At 36.2% G+C, this 17518-nt stretch overlaps 1 protein-coding gene across 3 annotated transcripts in view; it reads right to left on the reverse strand.

Moving 5' to 3' along the window:
- Nucleotides 1-17518, reverse strand: part of cfap58 (cilia and flagella associated protein 58) — a 134263-nt gene that overhangs the window by 19361 nt on the left and 97384 nt on the right. For 2 of the 3 annotated variants that reach the window (XM_017456834.3, XM_017456835.3), the window contains exons 16-17: nucleotides 16538-16657; nucleotides 12653-12786 (exon numbers count right to left, since the gene is read on the reverse strand). In XM_017456834.3, coding sequence (XP_017312323.1) covers nucleotides 12653-12786; nucleotides 16538-16657 — 254 coding nt within the window. Of the gene's footprint in view, nucleotides 1-12474; nucleotides 12537-12652; nucleotides 12787-16537; nucleotides 16658-17518 lie in introns of all 3 variants that reach the window. The other variant, XM_053676090.1, reaches the window with a different exon arrangement.

Consider the following 17518-nt stretch of genomic DNA (forward strand, 5'->3'; position numbering starts at 1 on the left):
CATGCCTCTACCTTTTCCAGGCAATCGATTGAGAAAGTGCTTAGAGCTGATTAACTCCATTTCAGGATTTGAAAGATGGGAAAGGAGTGGGTAAATGCTTTTAACAAATGAGTCTCAGGAAAAAGTCCAAGATTCACACTTAAGAAAACTACTAGCTTACCTCGAAAGGGACAATTTTCCTTCCATATGATGATCGCTTCCCAATATGGTAATTGTTCATTTTCATGCTAATTTTATTTCTCCAGACATGAATATTTTCTGATCCACAAAACAAGATAATGTGCCTCATGGGTTCCTGAAGAGAAATGGGAAAATAGCAAACCCCAATTACTGAGTTATGGTCCATATCAGAAGCGTAATGGGCCAGATCAGGCTCTGTTAAAAACACTCTACTTCGAACTAATAGAATGGTGCATAAGTGGGACTTCAGATTGACAGACAGCTGTCTGGAGATTGGAGAGGACTATTTTGAGCCCATATTATTGCAGTCATCAATAAAAATAAGAGCTGGTAACGGCTGATGTTCATTCGACGTTCGTATTTATGCCAGAACACATGATATGGCATCTGAAACAGGTTACTAAAGGAACCTTTAAACTAGGCCTATGATATAGCATGATTTTAGTTGTGCAGGGCCAAAATGATGGAACTCTCTACCATTGTATATCTACCAGTTGGATTCTATTTCCCAGTTTAAATCTCAGATTAAAACTTATCTGTTTAGAATTGCTTTTACTGATCGTGTTGCTTGATCTGTATGTTTGATTTGTATTGTATGTTTGTGTTTTTGAATTGTTTTGTATTTTATTAGTTTTTATGCTGTAAGGTATCCTTAAGTGCCTTGAAAGGCGCCTAAAAATAAAAGGTATTATTATTGTGGTTGTTGTTGTTATTGTTGTTGTTATTATGATGATGATGATGATAATGATGATGATGATGATGATGATGATTATTATTGTTATTATTATTATTATTACCATGATGTTCATCAGCATTATATTTTTTATCGTGAATACTTTAGAATATTGCCATTACTCCTGAGTTCCCTTTGGAAGGCTTAGGGAAATGTCAAATGTCACATACCCAAATGAATAGTGCTTGTATTGTATGATGATAATAAAACTGAATTTAGAATATGTAACATCAGTACCAGGCTCTATCAAAAACCGAAGATTCCCAGCCAAAATACAATAACAAAAAGTGCTCCACACACATGATGCTGCTAACCCCAGAAGTGTATCCAAAAATAATCTTACTTCTCAGGGTCTGTGGCTCATTTATGCTGCTTTACAACCCAGTATAATCTTCACTCAGCTCATCATGCAGAGTCAGAATGCCTATGTGGAACACTGGCGCTGTTAAACTAAAAGGTAGAATGAATTAGAGTACTCTCACAACCTAAACAGCAAATACAGACCGTCAGCGAGCCAAAGCAACTCCAATCACTGACCCAGTACAGTGCTACATTCTCACCATTGAGAAGCAGTGAATGAGTAAAGTCCACCTGAACCTGAACCAAGTTTATTTAGATAATTCTTTACCCTGTAAATCAGCAAATCTTGGAAGCATGTTCCCACAGATCACAAGAGCACAGGGAGGGAAGGAGGGAGCAAGGAAAGAAGAAAGAAAAAATGAAAGAAAGGAAAATAAAAGGAAACCCCCCCAAAAACAGACAAACCAGAAAAGCAAGAAAGAAAGATTAAAAAGTAACTAGAAAAAAACTAACAAACTAGAAAAGCAAAAAAGAAAAAAATGATGAAAGATAATAAAAAGAAACCAGAATAAACAGAAAAGCCAGAAAGAAAGAAGATAAAAAGAAAGCAGAAAAAAACAGAGACAAATCAGAAAAGCAAAAAGTTGAATGAGAGAAACCAGAAAAACAGACCCACCTGAAAAGTAAGCAAAAAAAGACAGAAAGAAATGCAGACACACACACACGCACACAAATGTACACACATGCAGGCACACAGGCATGCACACAGGCACACACGCACACACACACACACACACACACACACACACACACACACACACACACACACACACACACAAACACACACACACACACTGCTGTTTAAGCCACTGCACTGTACCGTTACTGGATAGAGGAATAAAGCAGGGCTACTATTTTTAATCTGAAATTAATTAGCAGAATTTCATTTGGCAGCTGAGGAAAGCATGTGCTCATTAACTTTGAGGGAAATTATGTTATGCCAAGCACTTTGATCACCAGAGACTGCCATTAGGAGAACAAAGTAGAGCATGCACTTCATTTCTGTTTCCGGCCTTCTTGCACTTTTAAATGCCACTCACCTGTTTACGCTTCACACACTCCAGTCTGGAGAGAAATAGCCACAGAACGTAGGTACATGCTTGGGGAAATTATGGAGTCAGGACAATAACTCTCAGAAAGCTTAATGAAACGGACGGAAGTGGAGCACACTATCTACTACCTTGTTAAGTGGGTTTATACTGTATGTGTGTACATCTAAGTGTAAGTGAGTTCACACACACACATACACATTCAAATGTGTCTGAGTTTATGTCATAGGACAACGTATGTGTATAATAATTAACACAACTGTAAATTCTTTGAAGGTGCATTTACACAAGAAATGTGATATTCATGAAAATCCTGTTAGTTCAGAAAAATGTACACAAACAAGAGTGGAATTTGTGTAAATTAACATATGAAACATGACTTAACATATGAAACAAATTTAGAAAATTTACAGAAATGTAAATCTGGCCAGACTTTTTAAATTCGGTTTGGCCTGGAAAAACTTTACTAAAAGATTGAGAAATGAAGCCTACAGTTGCCAAATCATTTGGCTTAAACATGACTATATTATTTTTTATATATGTAAAAATTGAATACATGTAAAAAAAAATCATTGAATATTAATTGACTATGTTAATTTAATCTTAGAACTAAGTAGAGCTGCAACAACTAATCGATAAAATAGATAATAATCGATTATGAAAATCACTGTCAACGAATCTCATTATCGCACGTTTACTCGTTACATTACTTCTGTTCCGAAAACACGCTTAGGAGAGTAAATATTAAAGTTGTGTCCCAAATGAGGTACCACACACTTACACTATGCACTATATACTATACCGTCTAGTGTGTGAATTTTAGAAAGATAATATCATCGCAAATAGAACACTAGCGGGTTTTTTACTAAAAGGAAGTATAAGCTGCTTCCTAATCAATGGCGCATGATACCAATTGCACGCTAGCATTAGCAGACACCCAGATTCAACGACAATAACTTTCTTCAGTTTACTGTTTATATCAACGCTAACTTTTATTCCCAACATGACCTCAGTCACCATTAGACGGAGGCGAAATCATCAAGTGACTGAGGAAGAAAGTAATCTAAGGCAGGGTAGCATTTTATATTAAACACCGCAGTGTTCAAAAAGTGGAACTTTCATATATTCTAGATTCAATAAACATACACTGAAATATGTCAAACCTTTTTTGGTTTTAATCTTGATTATTACAGATTACAGCTCATGGAAATAAAAAATCCAGTATCTCAAAATATTAGAATAAAGAATTTATAATACAGAAATGTCGACTTTCTGAAAAATGTTAATTTATGCACTCAATTCTTGGTCGGGGCTTTAATCCTTTTGCACGAATTACTGTATCAATGTGGCGTGGCATGGAGGCAATCAGCCTGTGGCACTGCTGAGGTGTTCTGGAAGCTCAGGTTGCTTTGATAGCGGCCTTCAGCTCATCTCTATTGTTGGGTCTGGTGTCTCTCATAGATTCTCTATGGTGTTCAGGTCAGGCGAGTTGGTTGGCCAATTAAGCACAATAATACCATGGTCAGCAAACCAGTTACTAGTAGTTTTGGCACTGTGGGAAGGTACCAAGTCCTGCTGGAAAAGGAAATCAGCATCTTCATAAAACTCGTCAGCAGATGAATGAAGTGCTCTAAAATCTCCTGGTAGACGCTGGGACCAACACAGTGGACCAATACCAGCAGATGACATGGCACCCCAAATCATCACTGACTGTGGAAACTTCATACTGGACTTCAAGCAACTTGAATTCTGTGCCTCTCCACTCTTCCTCCAGACTCTGGGACTTTGATTTCCAAATATAATGCAAAATTTACTTGCATCTGAAAATTGATTGTGGTTGTATGTACTGAACCAGACTGAGAGATTAAAGGCTCAGGAAACCTTTACAGGTGTTTTGAGTTAATTAGCTGATTAGAGCTTCTCAGGTCAACATTTCTGTATTATAAATTCTTTATTCTAATATTTTGAGATATTAGATTTTTAATTTCCATGAGCTGTAAGCCACAATCATCAAAATTAAAACAAAACAAGGCTTGAAATATTTAACTTTATCTGTAATGAATCTAGAATATACGAAAGTTCCACTTTTTTAATTAAATTACGGGGGAAAAATTAACTTTTACATTCAGTGGAAGGTCCTGACAAGGATAGTAAGACAGAAGCCTTTTCACGTTTTTTCCTAAAGACACACACACATATACAGTATGTACATGCACACACATACGTTGTTAACCTGTTGTCCCTCAGCCTATGATAATTACACAGCTAGACCCTGTATTATTTATGCCTGCTTTTACAACTGGTTTAAAATCTGAAACCTGTCATTATCGATTAACTTTGCCTTAATTGCTGCTTCGAGCTCACAAAGATTTTCCGCCATGTGATTACAAATTTAGCTGTTTGCCGGATAACATATGCTAATTACATGCACAAAACGTCTACGCAAGCAGGATTTTCCTTGTCCTCCAGCATCGATGGGCCGACATCCTGATAAGACACTGGTGGCTCGGATTCTAGAAATCCCACTAGTAGGAAGAAGAGCAGCAAATTGCCTTTTAATGCCTCTTAAGATGGACTTGGAGACAGATTTTAAATTACACATGTTAATTCCTTTATCTCATTCTAATGTGGGGAGTTCCAAATTGACAAAGATTTCTGGTGAATTGAGCATAAAAAATTATATATAAAGAACAAAATGAGCAATAAATAAATGCAAGAGTAAACAATGGCTAGCATGCAAATGCACATAACATGCACTGACTTAGCAGTGCTTCAGGTGATTGAGGCTTGTTGTTGTGCATGTAGTAGGGTTGTATGATATACCACTACTACAGATGTGGCCTTAAAAAATTAGCATTTTTTCATGCAGGATCAGGAGGCCTATCACACAGAATTCCACAGGACTAGTCAGACCAGTTTATTAGACTTAAATACATTTGTTACACTTCACAGAATACTCACCAGGTTGCGCATGGACTCAAGTGCTCCAACGTTTGGACCTGAAACTCACATAAGGAGTGCTCCCTCTCTTACGTGGCTGTAATTAATTATCATAAATATCATCTGTTTTTATTGGAAGCGTAAAATTTTGTTGTTCATTTCTGCTAATTTCACGTTTATTTTACAAACATTTTCTGCATTATTCAAAAGAAAAAAGTTTCTTTAATAAAGATAAAGTTAAATAGTTTTTTTTTTTTTTTTTTTTTTTTTTTTTTTTTTTTAAATAAACTACCAGTCAACTTGTTAATTCTTTATCATCGAATACTAGCTAAACAAAGCTATGAAATAACCAAAAAATAGATATGGTAGAAGATATGATTACAATGCCAGGTTGTGGGTTTGAATTCTCCCCCTTATGTATATATTTTCATCACAATAAAACCAAATCTACATCAGTGCCATTTGTTACCATTTGTTTTGTATTTAAATACAAAGTGGTGATCAGGCGCTGGAATATGTTATTTTTTAAATCATACCAAGTGCGCTTTGCCGCTGTTATCACATGAAAAACTCTGCTAGATAACTGGAGATGCTTCCTTTCTATTAGACACATCCCTGCCAGATGCTATTTACTGGTGGGGACAAAACAGGTGTAATGGTTTAATGGATTCTGTGTTAACTTGTGATTACTTACTGCACTCACTCTAACTCCAGATGTGAACGATTGGCCGCAGATTTGTCAATTCAGAAAAGCCTGTACCCAAACGAAATTTGATGCAATATTTCGCTATCCATTACATGTAAACTGTCCCTCTACATGATGTTGGTATCATTGTAAAGATCAAAAATAGGTGGTCTGATTACGCTAATTCAGACGGAAAAAAAAAGCCTGGCCTATATAAAATTTTCCATTGTCACGAGATTCAAACTTGCTGGTCAATAATTTTTTCAAGGGGATGATGAACCGCATTATCATGTTGAGCTATGTGACAGTGAAACTTGCTGGATGGATCTTGTTTGTACCAGACTTCAGTCCAACCCGACTGTAACTGTGCCATTTACAACCCCAACAAAAATGTATTTTTTAAAATTAATTCAAGTTAACATAGGCAGATTTTTTGAGGGGATGAGATGGAAAACAGGGGGGCTGAAGACAAGTAAAAAGGGTTTAGCTACGCCTACAAGACTGTGTACGTAAGACCATGTCCTCAAGGTGGGAATGAACTACAATCCCACGAAGCATTGCAAATGACATAGTCAAATTGAAAACTATGGAGAAATATAAAATTGTGGGCTGTTTTTTTTATTATTCAGTACCAGTATCTGTTTATTTGTTTATTTTAATTAAAACTTTAGTTTTTTAATGACAGAAATATGCTGGCACGATTATATTTTTGTCTACAAAAAAGTGATGTTTCGTTATGTTGTATTAAGTATAGACAAGAATGCGTTGCAATTTAAAAATGCAATATAAAATAATGCTTGAATGTATTTTTTGTAAGCACTAGTAATTCTTTCACTCTGTGGCTTTGGTGCTTTAAATCGCCCAGCCTGCTATTGTTTTTTTCTTCAGTTTGATATCATACAGGAGGGGGTGGGGAGTCATTTATCCCTGAGAGGTAATAATAGTGGGGAAGAAAGGGATATCCATGTGTCAATAAATAACTGGCAAAAACGTAGCAGGATTCATCCTCTTCAAAAACACAAAGAATTTCTTTGTTGCTGAACCCAATCCTGAAGTCATATTTAACTAAATCCTTGACATCCATTTCTTGCATTGATTAAGCTACTGGCTCGGCTTTCTATCGTTGTGATAATCATGCCGTTTTTCTACCATTAATGTGTTATTCTCAAAATGATACGTTGCTTTCATAATGCTATGAGTTTATTCTCAAAATAGTTTGACCTCAATCTCATAATGCTACAAATTTATTTTTGAAGCCGTTCTGAGCAGGGCTCAAACCAACATCGACAGGTATGGGAGGCGGCTGCGCTTACTAAAGCTCTAAAGTGTACAGCCTATAGCATACTATAGGTCGTTAGCACATCTCTTGAGGCCAGGGGCATAACGTACCAGCTAGGTTCAGTTGCTGTAGAAATTATGAAATTATAAAATTACTGTCATCATAATATTTCTATAACAAAACAGTGGTCAAATATCAGTGCCTTAGCTTTTACTTTTATGGAATTTGGCTTTTAAATAACATATTGTCAATCAAGATGAGGTAATTTGTTTAATTGTCCGATGTAATGTAATATCATGTTCACTACCCCTTCAGAAATGTCTCACCAGCGCTGACTGACTGAGTGACATACCGCAGTGTACCGAGGCATACGGCAGGATCACGTTCTCTTTCTCATGCATTTTTAATGGCCACATCTGTATGGTAGTATCGTGATCCTAAAGCTTCAAAATAGCACCACTGCCACTGTATATTTTAAATGGTATTATCGTCAGTACATTAGTACTGTAAGTAATGTTGTATGTGGCAATTAATACTATTTTCTCTGAAACCACACATCCCACTGCTTTTGCATAATACACAAAGGTTAGTGACACTTCATTTAACCTACATTCTTTAAAGATTTCCTGTTTGCTAGTAAGCAAGCTAATGTTACACTAACTGCTGTGTGTAGATAATAAAATTAGCCAACACGAGCTAGAATTATGCTAACTGCTGTGTGTAAATACTAAAATTAGCTGTGTTTGCTAGCAAGCGAGCTAATGTTATTCTAAGCACTGTGTAAATACTAAAATTAGCCATGTTTGATAGTAAGTGAGCTAATGTTATGCTAACCAGTGTGTGTAAATAATAACATTAGCTGTGTTTGCTAGTGAGTGAGCTAACGTTCCCAATTTTTTTTGTTTGTTTGTTTATAAATTCTGTTATGTATTCCTAATGATGTGTTTATTCTTAATACTCAGAGGACAATAGATGAAATATGTGGTACATTGAATTATTTACTTGCCAACTGTATGATTATTAATGAGAATGAATAACTGGAAAAAATCAAGAACAAAGTATTCTGACGAAAGTTTGTTTTGTCTATTTTCATTTATATCTATGTGTTTCTGTAAATGTAATCGGGATGTGTTGCACAAGGCTACTATCTGAATTTGTTTAGCGCTCATAATGTTCTTATTTGTTTTCAGAAGTGGGTGAGGTCTTGAGTTTTTGAGCTGAAACAACTAGAAAATGCAGTTTGTTGCACAAGTGTTGCTTATTGCAGATACTTCAGATAAATCAGAACTCTGTGTGCACCACTATCTACATTTTCCTATGCCTGAACATTTAATGTGGTTTTTTAGCTGAAGCCGTTGAAGTGGGAAACCTGGCAACCCTGTCCATAAGCTTCAAACTCACACCTTTCAATCTCCAAATGAAAGTAAAATCCTGTTGTGCTCATGCAACGTTTCTTTGTTTTAGTTCTGCACATACCTATTCTGAAGCTATTTGGCATGAAGACAGGAACATAAGACTAAGTGCATCTTCTATTCATATCTGTATTTATATTCAGTTAGAACACATTATCTGTTCAATCCTAGTAATGTATTCATATTCGCTTACATCCCTACTATGTAGCAATCCAATCTATAAGCTGAGCTACAGCCATTGTCCTGAACACACTTTGTACACCATTTCTTTTAACATCTTAATCTATAAAATGGCTTTATGTCTCATTCAACCCACTTTTTGTTAACACCAGCCTCTCTTTATAATCAAGCCATATGTTTAGAAGCTGCTGATAGGGATTTGTGTAACACTGAGCCATTACTCGTGCCTGCAAGAGAAAAAGCAATCAATCGGCTGCTCGTCAGCTAGGCTTAGATGCCGTTCATGTGCTCAGCAAATTTCCAGCAGCAAAACATCAGTAAAGCTAGAACTACCCAGGACAATTCAGGGTCAAACTCCAAAACATCTCTCACTGAATAACTGACTTTCACACAAGCGTATTCTCCTGCAAATGTATGCAATTATTGTTCCGGTTCAATGCAAACTGCTGCCTAAAGCACATTTCTTGCAAAAGTTGCAGGCAGAAAATAGAATGTAGCATGAACAGATATTGATTAATGAAGTGGTAAAGCTTATTGGGGTATCCTAGTATGGTGTATTTCATTACTTCATATAGGTCTACACTGAATTGCTAACTGATGATACACTCTTAGAAAAAGGGTACTGTACTAAATTCTGCTATTCTGTAATGTTAGGGTTGTACCCTGAAGTATCCACCCCTTGTACCTTTATATTAAAGGTATATTAAAGATGCTTATTAATTTAAAAAAAAATAGAAATAAAAAACACCAATTAAAAATATTTGTGTTTCCTAAACTCTAAAATTAAGATTATTACTAGTAGAAACTTTTGGATGCTAATGTCTACCTGTAAATTAATTTTCATATGATACACAGACCAGTCAGGATGCACACATGCATCATATTGGTTGGTCGCCACGTCTGAAATCCGTCCAATAGACCAACAGTGGGACCTCCAACCAGGCAACAGGAAACAGCACCGTCATACTACTACACCAGATGGTACAGACTGGCTAATCAGAGCCAAGCAATCTGTGGTCATTAGTGTGGGTGTGCCAGCTTTTCATTTAGGAGCAGTATGTGATAATCAGAGAGCCATAGGTACAGAGAAGACAGTCAATTAACAATGCTCTAGGACAACATGACCTCACGACTGCGAACTTGCAAAGACTTTATACAAGTAAAAAATTTTGGAATGTATCACAGATTCTTACTAATTCAAAGACATGCTTTTATTACTACTGTTACGTCAGCCATGAGAGACAACTCGGCTGGTGGTGCGTTATGTTTTGTGTGGTACGTTAAAGTAAATTTCTTGTTCTTTTTCTTGTTTTATTTGATTACTCACTACACTGCAAAAAATATGAAGTTGGTCAGATTTAAGATAAAAAATTACATATAGTTAACATAAAAATATAAATTTTCTCATCAAAACATGATTTCACTGCTTATACTACACTTAATTTAAAACACATTTCTAATTACTAGATGGAATTGGCATAAGCATGATCAATTCATTTAGTATTAACATAAACCAATTATATAATGAAATCTTGTGAGGCTGTTGGCACTGCCGGGAATAAATACATATAGTATTAAATTAACTTGATTAAAACGGTGCAAAAGAATAGCGCAGTGTTAGTGTGGCTATTACAGCACACTAGCAATCTGCGTTTAATCCTCTTGTTAAGTGAGAGGATTGATTTTTGAGAGTTTGATTTCATTTCTGAGCATGTATATTAAAAATACATGCTCAAACCATGTTGTACGCAAATATTGTGTTAGTGTAGCTCAATTTAATCACGTGGAATCAATGTAAGTATTTAAATTAAGTGAACTCAATGAGCCCCCCCCCCCAGTATAGCTTCCATTAATTATTTGCACTTGTATTTGAGTAAAGGTCTATACAGTCTTAGTCTAATAAGCTTTACTGGTTTACATCAGCAACTGATGCTGTTTATCAGGGTCATTCCTATGTTCCCAGGGCCCTATGTTCTCCAGTTCGATATTCTGTTAACACACATTAAGTAAGCTTTTCCAAGGGTTTTATGCAGTCAGGACTCATTTTCCTAGGGCCCTATTAACTTTATTACCTTTAACTTTAAACACCAAAGGCACTTATAAATGAATAACAACATACATTAGTTTAAAATCACTTCCTTCATCCACACTTGTAATTTATGAACATTATGAACTTGGAAAATTAACTAGATTGCACATGCTGAACTCTCATTTGTGCTGCTCTAGTAGCTGTTAGTCTTCATACATTCATACAGTGCAACTCCATGCTTGAACAACAGTTAAATGTATACACTAAACTGAAGAAATCCCATACTGTAGCCTATAAAACACAGTAAATGGTCAGAAAAGGAACAAAATGTTAAATATGAAGATGTCCCAGCTCTCACTTATGCTGAAGCCTGATTCCAGCTTTAAATCACCATGTGTTCATTATGTACCATCTAAATCTGGGGAACATAGATATGCGCCCATGTTTTGGCTATCACACATTCTAAATTTATCTGGCAATGACTCTGAGTAGATTAGGTGTGTGTTTAACATGCTTGTGTACTTTGTTTTTGTTTTAGCATTAGGTAGCTAACTGAGGCACTGACCTTTATCATTTTTTAGCTCTAACTATTTTTTATCTGCAATATCCTGCTAAAATAAGAAATTTACACTCACAACTATAGCAGTCATAGGTGCAGTTAACTTGACTGATTGATTAAGGGAACTCTTAGATGTACCTTGAACGGTGTAGCACCACCTCATGTGAGGAAAACCTATCATTAAAAGCCTGATCCTTTGGTACAGCGAACAACTGCACGTCCTGAAAAAAATCTCGACAGCGTGAGTGATGATTGTGGAAAAATAAGACTGAGGTCTTCCAAATAGCTTAGAGGGAAGGTATCAATAACTACCATCAAGCCCTTGTCTCACCCAGAACAGCTTACTTTTTAAACTTGACAGAAAACAATATGAATAATATTAGGTTCTACACAAATAATCATATATGAACAATTATATAATAATTTGAAATGATTCAAATAAATTAATCCAGACATTTTCAGCCCCATAAAAGCTCAAATGTAGCAGCAGGCTCTCTTTTTTTTCTTCCATTTTATTAATTAAATTTATTTTTTAATTACTAATTAACTAATTTACTAATTAGACCTTATAATATTTATGTTAATATTTATGGGCAATATTTATGTGTTTGTGTGTTCTTGTGTGATTGTAAGGAAAGGAATCGGACCTAGATGATCGGCCACCATAAGTAAATAAAGCAATGCAACGGTGATATAAGAAATTAAACTGTACCTCATTGAATCCCCACTAACCAAAAGGGTTAACTTTTAAGTTTTTAAGTTAACTTGCAGGTTAACTTTTACACTCGACCACTAAAAACCAACTTGTTCGTTGATAATTTAATTAGACTGTAAAAGGTCTACTGTTGCCATTTTGTGAGCGGTGTGAATATACAACTGATATGTCATTCATTTTTCTGTGTAAAGGAAGATCATCTGGCAGTGTAGTTCCATGTATAATTGCATCTCATTTTATATTAAATTATAGCAAATAACAGCACAAAACAACATTTCAGCTTTTCATTTCTTCAGGAGAAGGAGTTTAATCCCAGTGCAGTTCAGATTTTTTTTAAAAAATCCATTACTTACCTTTGTCTTAGCCTGAATTTTATTTTGATGTCAGGAATTGCCACTAGTGTTTGCTGGTGAAACTGAAGATCAGTTATAGTAAAACTTACACATGTATTATGACCATGAACACACATTAAAAAGGAATAATAATTGGTTAATACCTTCAATGCCATTTTCTTTAGTCTTACACTCTCACCTGCATGCCTGCTCCTTGCGTTTCTGCATTAAATACTTCTTCTTCATGTCATGTAGCTCACTGGTTAGTTGCTCTATCTCGTTCTTGTACTGCTGTGCATGAGACTCGAACATGTTGAGTTCAGCTGTAACTGCCTGAAAACAAAAGAAGTCGATTAACCAAGGCATCGTCATTTACTTTTCTCTTCAAACAAGCAATATTGTAATTCAGAAATCATGGTACTATTATTACTATTACTGGTAATGTTTTACTCATCATAAGTTGGCCTTAACATGACTGTTCTTTTTACTAGTTTGCATTGGATATCCAATTGACTCAGCACTAAAACTTAATTATTGCCTACTTAGAGACAAAAAATAATTAATATAATTTCATTATTTTTGTGTGTGTGTGTGTGTGTGTGTGTGTGTGTGTGTGTGTGTGAGTGTGTGTGTACAGAACAATGTTTAAAGATTGAGTCAAAAAGAGGATGAAGAAAGCAGAAAAGGTCCCAAATGTGCTGCCTAGACGAGGGGGCCTGTCAGGCATCTGTAGAATTGAATAGGTTTCTGTAATGCTAAGAGCCACTTCTGCCGATTAAAGGGGTAAAAAAAGTCTAACTAATTCAGCGAGTCCCATTTAACTGGTTTATTTAGGAGCCTCAGCATTCAGCTGGTAAATAAATAGGCACATAATGGAGCTCAGAGCAGGAGTGCTGATGTAAGATCAGATTTAGCCATGGCCATAAAAGTCTTGCTGCAAAGCGTAAAGCTGAGCCTGCAGCAGCACTTCTGAATGGGACTGAATGGGACTCCTGGGCTCATTCTCTGAACAAATTTGCTGATCCAGAATCAGTTTGACCAACTACATAACCCAGGAGGAAAGCTGATCCATGAGCTGTGCTATAAAGTTGAGACATGTGAAGCCTAAAATAGCCATTGTCCCCAATGTCTGCTGCTTAAACCTGTTCTTATAAACCGCCATCTTTGAAATTTTAAGGATAGAAGCAACCTGACAGTCACTGTATCCCTCTGCCAGTAAAATCAGAATTGAAGCCTTATTTTCCTCACTCAAAACTTTCCTTTTCATCTCTTTTGGCATGGTCAGTAGTTATTTTTTTATTCCAATTACTTTTGAGGTACTACTAGCCATCCAGCTGGTCCTACTGCAAGATGTCCACAGCAGTGATGTTTATAATATTCCTTATTAAATAAGATTTGGTTCAGGTGATCACCTAATCAGTACCTAATTCAATAGAATGAGGTGTGCTTGTGTTGGAATTCAACAGACACCGGAAATGAATGGCTGCCATACATGTAGAGATGCTGATTTAAGAAAAATGGGGGGGTTAACATAAAAACAGTAAGATTTAAACACTCATTACTTAAAAACTCAAGGGAGATACTATTTAATGTTGATTTAGAAAGGGGGTGGAATGTACTTTAGCAAAATAAAAAGAATAAGAGGCTATTTTTCATATAAGCATATAAGCACCAGCTCACAATCCTGAGAGATTGTTGTTTAGTTCAAGGTTTGTCAGTTAAAGCCTGTGGTTTCCAAGTCATTATGCTTGGTAATGAATTATCAGCAAATTAAACTTGAAGCAAGTTTGCCTTTGGGGATTGATGGTGTCTGTGTTCAGAATAGTAAAGTTCCAAGTAAGGTGCACACAATGCCGATGTGAAAAACTAAAAGATATTCTCCAATTTCCAAGCAGTTTCATATAAAACATGTTCACATACAACTTATTTACCTTCTATATGATGAATAACAACATTCTGGCACCATCACATAGTATATCAACAGATCACTTTCATTTGGTTGCTCTGGAGTTACACTCTGCATCAGTGTACTTTAACTGCAACCATATCTCTACTATGCTGCTGTAATAATAATATAATAATTATCAAACCTTAGATCAACTACATAGCATATATATTTATAGACTTGAACTTAAATGTGTGGATTAAAAATAATACAATGCAAAATAATATGATGTGCTGGATCAGGTGCTATTTTATATGCTGCTAAATTATGAGGGTGAAAGCAATATTGTTATATGAAACTAAATTTACAGTAATTCTAGAGATACTATAGTCCTATCACATTTTTTTCAATGTTATCTTCTTGTTAAAATGTCACCTGTTATAACATCCAATCACCACATACAACATGGGCAGTGGTAGCTCAGTGTTTAAGACATTGGGCTACTGATCAGAAGGTCATGAGTTCAAATCACAGCACTACCAAGCTGCCTCTGTTGGGCCCTTGAGTAAGGCCTTTAACACTCAGATATATAAATGTAAATCACTCTGGATAAGTGTGTCTGCCAAAAGCCATGAAATGTAAAAAAAAAAAAAAAAGGCATTACATTTGAACTTTGTATAATGCAGTGTTGCACTAGCTTTTGCATTCTGTTGATTTTCAGGTACATTGAGCCCTTGAATTGTGTATACTAGCTTTATGCTAACTTTGTAAATTATGTACATAAGTTACATGCTCACATATTTTAAGCATTTTCTCAGATTCTTTGGCCATGTAGCTATAGATTTCACACATCAGAAAGTTGCAGTCTGTAAATACCAGATAATAACTGCCTGAACATTGTAGAGGTGAATGTCTTAGGTAGGGAGAAAGGGACGATATTGTATTTTTCCTTTTTGTCAAGATGAATCAGAGAAAAGTGAATGGTAGCAGATATGACATCCTCTGGTGAACAATTGGGATGGTAAGTGTACCAAAATGGGTCTAGTGTGGTGGAAAAACTGCTTTTTATGTGTTTCATGACTAGCCACTGGAAGCACTTTATAATAAGTGTTAGTGCAACGGGCTGGTAGTCATTCAGGCAGGACACAGATGATTTCTTTGGCACAGGGATGATGGTGGTCATCATGAAGAACACAAGGACAACTGCTAGACTCAGGGAAATGTTGAGGATGATTGTGAGGGCATTTACAAGCTAATCAGCACATTCCCAGAGCACCTGGGCAGGGTTAACTCTGGGCAGAGTTTCCCTGATGTCTACTGCAGACAAAGTACTTGGTCAGTGGGAACTGGGGTGGTCTTCCCGACTGGCATGTTGTTCTGTGCATCAAACTGTGCATAGAAATCGTTCAGTGAAACAATGTTTCCTGACCTTCAAACCCGAGTGTCTTTAACTACAGTCGAGATGAGGAGAAATTGGGCTTTTTTTCATGAGCACAACTGGAGTGAAAGCAGTAGATAACAATACTTATGTACCTGTGTTGTGCTGCAGGACTCTTATATCTCCTCAAAGATTTCTTTGCCCAGTGTCCAGAGTCTACATGTAACATTTTTGTAAGAAAATTATTTTACTCCTCTTAGTATCTTATAATATCAGTTACACATTTTCCATAAGGGGCCATCAACCCTTTAGTTCTATTATCGGTTTCTCATATAACTTTTGATATTATCTGGCCTTCAGAACCTACATTCTCCAAAGACAGTCCTGTCCAAGTGTCATTTTGCCAAATTGATCGTTGTTGCATCCTTTATGCAGGTTTTTTTTTTTTTATTTTAATGATGAAGGAATTAGTCCATCTAATGTGCACAAAAAGCTACAGGCGAGACTGAAAATCCCAGATGATGTTAGTGCTAGCTATTTGTGACCAGGCTCAAGAGCTCTTAATTAGGCAGAAGGGTATCTAATTATTCATACCCATGATGGAGAGAGTGAGGGGTGAGATCAGAGCGGGAAAAAAAGTGGGAAAATGATTTATGATCTTATAAAAGCCCTCTCTGTGGCATGGCATATTGGGGCGGGGGAGCGAGTGGGAGTGCAGCTCAGAGTGGATTGGCTGTCCCTTCAAAAGTGAAAGAGTAAATCATGGAGTTGCGAGAGAGTGAGTGAGTGAGTGAGTGCAAGAAAGAGAGACTCAGTAGAACCTTGAGCTGTCTGGTCTTTTTCTTCAGCGTTTGTTGGTAGATCAGAAGTTGTTCGGCTGCCTCTGGACCGGGCTGACGAGCTAATATGTGTTTCAGTTCCACATACAGCTTTTCCTTCTCCTACACATAGTGAGTTTTCACACGCGCACACACACACACACACACACACACACACACACACACACACACACACACACACACACACACACACAAAACACAGCATTAAATAATTTTGAGTTAATAAGGTACAAATTTACATTAAACACTCCCCAGCTCCATCAGATGGATATTAACACCCACATTTCAGCTATGATTATTCTTCCATTAAGTATGCTCAAGAGTGTAGTCTGTGCAAACATACGGCATTAAAATGAAAACTTCAGAGGACTGCTGGTGAAGCAGACAGCCCCGCATGGCTTTCTAATTCATATAGCAAAGAAATTATTTCATTTCAACTAGGCTACATTTTATTCTTGGTTTTTCTTTCACAGTAAAGATTTGTTTTCTTTTCTATACTTATAAAAAGCTCATGCCAAATCATAATTAAAAGATGTTCTCACATACACTACTCAAGAAAATTTAATAAACACATACTGTATGTGAGATGTAATGTCTCTCTCTTTCTTTTTATTTCTTTGGCACTCAAGCCACTAAAGACAGGTTATATGATAAATATGATGAAGGTGTAGATTAACTTAAAGTATTACATGTCATTTAATACCTAAAAAATTTAATTGTTGGCAAATAGGAAAATGACCAATTATATAGTATGTACACATGCTAGCACAGTTAGACATATAGACACATAGACCAATAGAAAATGTTCTGTTCCCTAGTAGAAAGTTTAACTTCTTACTTACAGTGTGGAAATATACACCTACAGTTCCTAGCTCATGTGAACACTGGAAATGTTAATTCAACTAACTACTTTTTGGGGGAGTTAGTATGTTAACCAATACAGCTGGTTAGGATAAACCAGGA

This window comes from Ictalurus punctatus, chromosome 26, assembly GCF_001660625.3.
Source record: "Ictalurus punctatus breed USDA103 chromosome 26, Coco_2.0, whole genome shotgun sequence".
Taxonomy (NCBI): Eukaryota; Metazoa; Chordata; class Actinopteri; order Siluriformes; family Ictaluridae; genus Ictalurus; species Ictalurus punctatus.